A 9,291-nucleotide genomic window follows, 5' to 3' on the forward strand; every position below is an offset into this window, starting at 1 on the left:
AGACTCGGGAAAGCTCCGACTATTGTGGCAATTATGTAGTGAATTTCTGTTCTTTAATCCATGACTGAGGAGAGAAATCTTGAAATATCTCTAGAGACTTTGTAGTTACTTAAAAAAAAAAAAAAAAAAAAAAAAAAAAATCAGGACACAAAATTACAAAAATATCAGAACACTTAACATTTTTTAAAAAGTAGTGCACATATATACTATTGCACTCAGTAGCAAAATGAAATGTATATCATCAGATATTGCAAACAAGTTTAGTACACATGTTTTTCATTTATTATTATTATTATTTTTTGCACTGGAAATTTGTCATAAAAAGACCAATGCAAATTGTAGGGCTCACAACTCGACACTGTTACAAGTTTCTAAAAGTCCATTTTTTTTTTCAAATTCATGCCCTTGTTAGCTTTAAAATATCTGTTCCATTTCGAGTTTTACTCAGTGATTCCTCTGTCCCCTTCTATTTTTTTCTCAAACAAAGTATCAACAGTGGCAGATACAAGGGGCAGCTGGAGGGTCATACCCCCCTAAACAATCGAGAACTTTATGTGTAAAATGTAGATGATTACAGTATCTTAACACTTCATTTATTATTTTTAAAAGTAAACATTTGAACTACTTCATCCCATTCCTCATGAAATCAATTTGCAATGTTTATCCCCAGTTAGGTGTCTTATTCCAGGCTGATTTGATGCTTTTTATTTACCCGCAAGCAGTTTTTGAAATGTTTCGTACCTAAAACCGTAGGTTCGTTCACGGGGGTCGTCATTCTTCAGCTAACCCTCCCCCCCAAAATAGTTTTCTGTATCAGCCCCTGAGTATCAATATATTGTTAATAACATTACCATACTTGAAAGTTATGAATCAAATGGTGAGAGAACAGCTAGATGCAATATACCAACTGGAGTTCAAAACTATTGGTTAGGTGTAAATAAATTCATTCAGCATAATTTCTAGTGTTTAGCAAAACAATACAAAACAGAATCTATCGATTAATCGGCTAAAATTCAATAAGCATTGATACATCCTCTATGCGATAATACCTTTAACCAGTCATGTTTTTTCTTTAGGGGTATATATACTCCCAGTAATCCATTACGCACAATGTGTATGCGATCATATACATAATATACCACAGTATGAAAATTTTTGAAGATTGAGGGTAAACGTTATATGTCTAAAAAATGTTTGAGAGTATATAACGTATATGGAGAACACCACTGCTTTTAACATGAAAATGTTTGTACTGATTAATCAGTTTCCAATGGCGGGTAGGTAAATCAGCAAAGCAGTGGATTACCAATTACTGCCGGAGTCTACTAATTACTGCTGGTTAACTAGGGAACTGCTAATTTTAACCTTTTGAAGTTCAGATTAAGGACCTTGAATAAATTAGGTACTTTTCCCAAGGAACAAACTGAAAACCTGTTGGGATCATCAGGACAAAAAGTTAATACTCATGACAAAATATTTTTTATCAGGATAATCAGGACAATTACGAAGCCTGCTGTGAGCAATTCAAGCAAACAAACGGAAAGCCTCATTTTAGTGTCATGCCAGCACTAATAAAAGGGGATTGAAAAAAAAAATAGGCTTCATGAGAAGTTTCAAGTTTATAGACTCGTTCGTTCACAAACAAAAGAACAAATTTAATGGTAGCAGTAGGTAATCACAGAGTACAAACCTGTATCGGTATCGGTTCAAACTATCATGAACTCGTCGATATTTTTATTAAATAAGTAACATTGAAGTATATATACGAATTGATACGTAGCTACAATACGACTTCCAATCTGTAAACAATCATCTGTTCGGTTTCCGCTGCCGTACAGTGACGTGAAAAACTCGTCAAACAGGTCACGTGAACCAGCCGGCATCCTAGCTGTGGAGACTCGGCTGCCAGCCAGCCGGCAGCCAAGTCTCGGCCGTGGTTTTATTATACTGGAAGTTTCATCAATTTACCATATTCTCTCAATATAACGTTATTACATATCGTACGTTGTTAGTCTCCCATTTCTTAAATTATTGTTCAAGTAAAGCAATGTCGTGTGTTTTTTCAAACAGTCACTTTTGTTATTGCAAACATTAGTGTTAAGAATTCATGTAAGATTGAATCAATTCTGCAAAAGAGAGGGACAAATTGCTGAGCCAAGCTCCTCATGAACACTGAACTGAAACACAAGGAGTGATTTTCTAAAAATAGAAGTTATTTTACCTTTATTAAATTACCAAAGAGATTTACTTTGAGATATAATAAAACTGTGATTCTACGTTATTCATTTATTACGTTCCTGCTTCGTGTATCGGATCTGTTTATAAACACTCTATTAAAAATGGTTTTCACATGTAATGGAAACTGATATATTGGTGAAATGGTCAAAAAATGGTTGTCATGTTTTACAAAATGAAAATCAACGAAAATATCTGTCAGTAAATGGTTGTGTTAGTGAACTAAATTCAGCTTCCAACACTGAAGCGATTCATGGTAAGCTCATTCGTTCTATTAGTAGCGATGAAGAAATGATTGATATCACTGCAGGCGGAGAAAGCATGGATAACCTTTTCGAACACTCGCATGCGTCGCACATCCCTTCACTCTCTCAAGAAAAAGAAATTGATGACTTGCCACCTGGTATTGGTCAATATGACGATTTTCACACCATTGATTGGCAACGAGACATCGCTAGAGATCGAATGAGGCATCGATACATAGTGAAAAAGAGAGGAAAACTCCATATGTGATTTGATTCGGGGAGTTCATGATGCATGGTCCGGATGGCTTTGTGTTCTATTGGTTGGACTGGCCGCTGGCGGCGTCTCTGCCGTCATTGATATTGGCTGCAGTTGGATGAAAGACCTGAAGGATGGTATCTGTCCGCAAGCTTTCTGGCTGAATCGAGAACAGTGTTGCTGGTCCTCTTATGACACCTTCTATGAAGGTGACAAATGTCCACAGTGGCATACCTGGGCAGAAGAATTTGGTTTGAAGGCAGCCGAATCTGGTGACTCTAGCATAAATGCAGGGTCATATATTGTAGAATACATCATGTATATTTTGTGGAGCCTTCTCTTTGCGTCACTTGCGGCATTGCTAGTTAAAACATTTGCACCGTACGCTTGTGGATCTGGGATACCTGAAATTAAAACCATTTTGAGCGGATTCATCATACGTGGCTACTTGGGAAAGTGGACTTTAACGATTAAATCGGTTTGCATGATGTTAGCCGTTTCTGCTGGTCTGAGCCTGGGTAAAGAAGGTCCGTTAGTACATGTTGCTTGCTGCATTGGGAACATTTTTTCATACCTTTTCCCTAAGTATGGGAAAAATGAAGCGAAAAAGAGGGAGATTCTGTCTGCTGCATCAGCTGCTGGTGTCTCTGTTGCTTTTGGCGCCCCGATTGGCGGGGTTCTGTTCAGTCTTGAAGAAGTTAGCTACTACTTTCCTCTGAAAACTTTGTGGCGCTCATTTTTCTGTGCCCTTGTTGCAGCTTTTGTCTTAAGGTCAATCAATCCTTTTGGAAACGATCATCTGGTGATGTTTTATGTCCAAAAAACAAGGCCATGGATCTTTATTGAACTTGTTCCTTTCGTCATTTTAGGTATTTTAGGAGGCGTTGTAGGTTCAATATTTATCAAAGCAAATATAAAATGGTGCAAGTATCGCAAGGAATCGAAACTCGGCCAGTATCCCATATCGGAAGTTTTGCTTATCACGCTCATCACTGCAGTGTTAAATTTTCCCAATGAGTACACGCGAATGAACTCAAGTGACCTGATTAAGTTGTTATTTAGTCAGTGTGGCATTGCTAATGTTTCTCCTTTGTGTGATTACAATCGTAACTTTACCCAGGTCAACAGTCCTGTCGAAATGGCCGAGGCACAATCTGGTGTTTATAAATCTGTTGCTCTGTTGTGTTTAGCTCTAGTTTTCAAGCTTGTCATCACAGTCTTCACATTTGGGATTAAAGTACCTGCCGGCCTCTTTATACCAAGCATGGCGATGGGTGCAATAATGGGAAGAATGGTTGGCATCGGCATGGAACAAATAGCTATGTCATACAGCGACTGGAAGCTGTTAGAAAAAGCCTGTCCTGAAGGTGAGAGCTGCATGTCTCCTGGACTGTATGCTATGGTTGGTGCTGCAGCATGTTTAGCTGGTGTTACGAGAATGACAGTGTCTTTGGTAGTCATTATGTTTGAGCTTACTGGAAGCGTCAACTATATCGTACCACTCATGGCGGCTGTGATGGCAAGCAAATGGGTCGGAGATGCTCTCGGCAAAGAAGGGATCTATGATGCTCACATTCATCTGAATGGTTATCCATTTTTGGACAGCAAAGAGGAGTTTAGTCATACGACTCTAGCTGCAGACGTAATGAAGCCAAAGAGAAACGAAGGTCCTTTATGTGTGATAACACAAGATAGTATGACAGTGGAAAATATCGAGACCATCTTGAATACAACCGATCATAACGGATTCCCGGTTGTCGTGTCCACGGAATCCCAGTATTTAGTGGGATTTGTATTGAGGCGAGATTTGAGTTTAGCCATTGCAAATGCCAAAAGGACTCAAGACGGTGTTGTCTCAAATTCAAAAGTTGTTTTCACAAGTCATGTACCTACTCCTTACGTAGGGCCACCGCCAGTAAAGCTTCGTAAAATCCTCGACTTGGCTCCTATTACGATTACGGATCAGACCCCCATGGAGACGGTCGTTGATATGTTTCGTAAGCTTGGCTTGAGACAAACATTAGTCATTCACAATGAACGTCTTCTTGGAATCATTACTAAAAAGGATGTGCTTAGGCACATTAAACAGCTGACTAATCAAGATCCTGAATCTGTGTTGTTCAACTAAAGCATTTTTTCTTCTGGGTACTCTTTTCATGGTATTAAAGTTCTATTAAAAATCACATGCATGTGGCAAGTTTTTCATTTCTGAGGTATCACACTGGCAGAACAATGAAATAAATATTTCTTGTGATTACGAACCTTTGTAAGATTGCAAGAGCTGTAGTCATTTTTCTGAACGAGGATTTATTAAAATAACTACATATATACAAAAACAAATCTGCTCAAAATGAATCCTAAGAAAGTGGCTTGACTCCTATATTGAAGACAGACTAGTCAAATTTTAGTGTGTGGGAGCATATAGTTATGTTATTATGCTGTGGAAGCAATTGAATGTAATTTATTATTTCTGCTATTTTTGTGAGTAGCTAGTTGCAAAATGTTTCAAGTTATTGCTATCTCTGGTGTCGAACTGTTAAAATACAATACACTTATTTTGCATGTGCATAAATGCTAAGCCTGCATATTGAGCAAACAGCTTTGTCATCAAAAAAGATTAAAGCAGCTATTCCTTATTGATTTGAATGGTCTAAATACGTGAATTACTCTTGTCAATTTACACCTACAATTGAACCTTGCTGAACCAAACTCGATTGTCTTCAAATTGATTTTTTTTTAACCGTACGACTAACCATCTTATCCAAAAAACAATAAGATGTAAACTGCAGATGTAGTTTGCTATAATTCATTTGTTTTGCCTTTTCCTATTGTTCTAATTTTCTTTAAGAGCAATTAAGTTGAATAATAAAAGAAGTAAAGAGATGTAAGTGAGCATTTTCAAATTTTGAGTAAAACATGTTGAAAGTTGCTGTCTTAGGTGGGCTTTCATTGGAAAAATTTCTAAATCATGCTTTATTTCAGCATTTGATTGGGTTACTAGATGGAAGGGGAGGTTCACCTACCATTTGTACTGGTTATCTCAAAATTTTGAATTTTGGCACTTTCATCCCTTTGCTTCTCACTGCCTTGTATCTAAAATGAGGTGTTTTGTTTCAAAACCAGCTAGAGTTGTTTTTTAAGATTTTGCAGGAGGAACGGAAAGTATTTCACTTATTTCACACTAAATTTCTTCAAAAAAAAATAATTTCCATATAAATTATCTTAAGTGTGCAAAATCTTTTTTGTTTTTAATTTAGAAATTTTGTCTAATTACTTACAGATAAAAATAATTTCAATTAAGCTACTTTTAAAATAAATCAGCCTTCCCCCCCCCCCCTTTTCTTTCAAATTCCAATGAAATTCATGTATCTCAATTTTATGCCTTGCATCAGCATGCAAAACTGTTAAAAAGGTAGGACACATTTTAAAACGGAAAATTTCATTTTCATGCCCAGACTTAGTACCTTATCCTAGTTCTAAAGTAGTAGTAATCCTATGTACCAAATTTTACTCCTAAAATTTTGACTTGCGTTGAACCTTTTCTTACCCAAACTCATTGCAATCACATTACAATTGATGTGAATGGAAAAAAATAAAACTTTTCTTCAGTTTTAACATTAAAATACAAAGCTTCCAAAAAGTCCTCGACACATTCTAAAATTTATTTAAAAAAAGAACATTGTTGTATGAAAATATGTCTTATGCTATAATGCATCACAGTTTGAAGAACATTTTTTTAATCATAAAAAAAAAAGAAATCGGTTATTTACGTTGATGGCTGCATCGTTGCAGTAAGAAAAAGAAACGTAGAACGTAATGTTTTCGTATAGCAACAATGCAGTTGTCAATGTAAATTAGTTTTAAAAAATTTTCTTTCTTTTTTTTATGATGTCATAAAAAATTCTTGAACCTGTGAAGTTTTATATCACAAACCGCTTATTCATATGACAATATGTTGCTTTTCTATGAAATTTTAAATATGTGTTGAGGACTTTTCGGGCACCCTAGTTCTGATTTAATGGATCTTTTTTTGTAACCTCGTGTGTTTTTCAAAAATGGCACCTAGATGTTTCCTTTTGATGCTTAGAAAACATTTTCTTGACGTCTAAATTTGAGTTATTATTTTTAGCACTGCTGTAAAATTAAAAATTTTGAGTCTGAGTTTATTAAATATCTTTTTATAATGTTGGTGATGTTGCAGGTACATTTTTACACTGTTCATATAAGCACAGATTGAACTGGTATTGAAGTAAAAACAGTTTTTTGCCGTGGTTTTCTAATGGATTGAGAGAAATTCATTCAAATCGCTCTGTAGTTTGATAATTTCAAATCACTAAAGATTTTTTTTTTTTTTTGTAAATTCAAGGATTGCGCTGATTTTGATATTAAATGACTCAAATGAGAAAATGTAATACTGTCTTGCTGAGGACAAAAATTGTATCTGCTCTTAATATCAAAATTGAGTTATCACCAGTTGGTTCTTTGTTTAATATTTTACCTTCTTTCAATGTTTTATGGTCTTTTGTCAATAGGAAATATTTGTTTAAACATTCTGAAAAGTTACACCTGTATCAAATACAGGCGTCCCTCGTATAACACAGTACTTGTACAACACGGTTTCGACATTACATTGTACGAAACTTAATTTAATACTTCATGGTTTTGGTATAACACGAGTGTTATCTTTAAAAAAGAAGGAATTTCATTTTTATTTAATATATTCTGTTAATGTTTGGTAATAACTATAACAAGTTTTTTCATTGTTTTTATGAAACTTGGTTTTGATATAACATGGTACACATCCCTTAATTTGCACTATTTCTAAGTCTCATATAACACGGTTTCGATGCAACAAGATACATGTTCACATGATTTTTACTATGTACATGATTAATTAGCGTAGAAAATAAGCTAAAAAGTGACTTTTAAAAAACAAATATAACACAGTTTTCATACTACACGGAAACAAATTTACCTTGTTATACGAGGGACGCCTGCACATGGAGATACAGGACTTTAAACGTCAATTTCTCATTTTGAACTCGACTGCAGGTACGACTTTTATGCATAGCACGGCAGAAAAAATAGTACATTTTAAGAAAGTGACGAATTTTCAAAGTTAAGTGAAATAGCTTCATAAGGGTTGCCAACATACATATTCCTGATGATTAATAAAAAATTCCAACTATGACTAAAAAGCTCAGTAGCATTACATGAAAAAAAAAAGTATATAGGTTGCTACGTTATCCTTTTTTTGACTTGTTGCACTTATTAACCCTCTCTCTTGTGTGTAGAGAGCACATTAGAAGGAACAAACATATATCATTAAAACTTTTTTTAAAGAAAAATCATATTTCAAAGTTTAAAATAAAAATCATGCATTTACTATTTTCATTCTTTTATGTTACAGAAAAATTTCATGGTATTAATGCAACATACCACCATTGTTTGAAACAAGATAAATTAAAGAACCAATTTTCGTCAAGTTTTTCTTCTTCTTTTTTATATTTTTTATTATTTTAATAAGGCCAAAGATTTTGTTTGCATTTCTCTTTGAGGCCCTTTCATTTGCATTTTTTTTAAAATCTTGTTTTGTAGCATTGCTATTCATGTATAACAGAGAAAAGTTTGTACTTGCATGTGTTATGTGATTTTATTTCCCCTTAAAATATATTATTTTATTTATTTATTTATTTATATTTCCTTTAAATTTAAGTAGCAGTATTTGTTTATCAATTTCTATTATTATATCAATTTCGTTAATTAATAAATATTTTATTTAATTCTAATTTTGTTGAAATTCTTTAATGCTACTTGTGCTCATCATTTTTAGTTTATTATATTGTGGCTGTAATGGTAAGCAGTTAACAATGGTTGCCCATTGGCTTCATGGTAGCACTTCCACACTGCAGACCCGGGTTTGATTCCCTGGTTGAATGCAGTCGACTCAGACTTTCATGTCTTCACCGAATTGATGAAATGAGTACCAAACCTGTTTGGGTACTAAACCTGGAGTAATTCCACATTTGGCTGACTACCTAAAATGGAACATCTGCTGTGCACCTCATGGACCTTGGTCATGAAAACTGAGATGTAGACCTTGGCCCCCATGGATTGTTGGATCACTGAGTTAATTTTAGTTAATAAAATGAGGGAGAGTATTTTATTTTTTGTTTTATTTTGTTAACCCCAAGCGAATGCGTAAGGAGGCGTTTCACATCCCAGAGAGACATTTGGCTGATCAATTTGTTCTACCCTTTTTTTTAAATGGACCAAACTCGCTGTAGCTGCCTTGAAGGTCACGTTCTAAGATGGGGGGGGGGGGCAGCGGCGGCTCGTCACTCTGGGCCGGGTGGGCCAGGCCCACCCGGAAAAATAGTACATAATTAAATAAATAATTAAATATCTTCTGGTGCTTCAGTTTTTAAAAAATCAGGGCGTGAAACTGATTTTAAATTTCTAGCACTTTGCTTATCGCTAATATAAAAAAAAAGTCTCTTTTCTGTTTCCTGGTGTTAGCGCTTTAAGAATGTTCCTTTGGGCCTTATTAACGGC

The 9,291-nt window shown here is 35.0% G+C and overlaps 1 protein-coding gene across 1 annotated transcript; it reads left to right on the forward strand.

The window, feature by feature from the left end:
- The first annotated feature begins 1,955 nt into the window (after positions 1-1,955).
- On the forward strand, positions 1,956-8,897 carry LOC129227606 (H(+)/Cl(-) exchange transporter 5-like). Its single transcript, XM_054862194.1, is given in 2 exon segments — positions 1,956-2,733; positions 2,735-8,897. Coding segments are annotated over 2 exon segments (2,508 nt in total). The 5' UTR covers positions 1,956-2,355; the 3' UTR covers positions 4,865-8,897.
- The last annotated feature ends 394 nt before the right edge of the window (positions 8,898-9,291 follow it).

This window comes from Uloborus diversus, chromosome 8, assembly GCF_026930045.1.
Source record: "Uloborus diversus isolate 005 chromosome 8, Udiv.v.3.1, whole genome shotgun sequence".
NCBI classification, from domain to species: Eukaryota; Metazoa; Arthropoda; class Arachnida; order Araneae; family Uloboridae; genus Uloborus; species Uloborus diversus.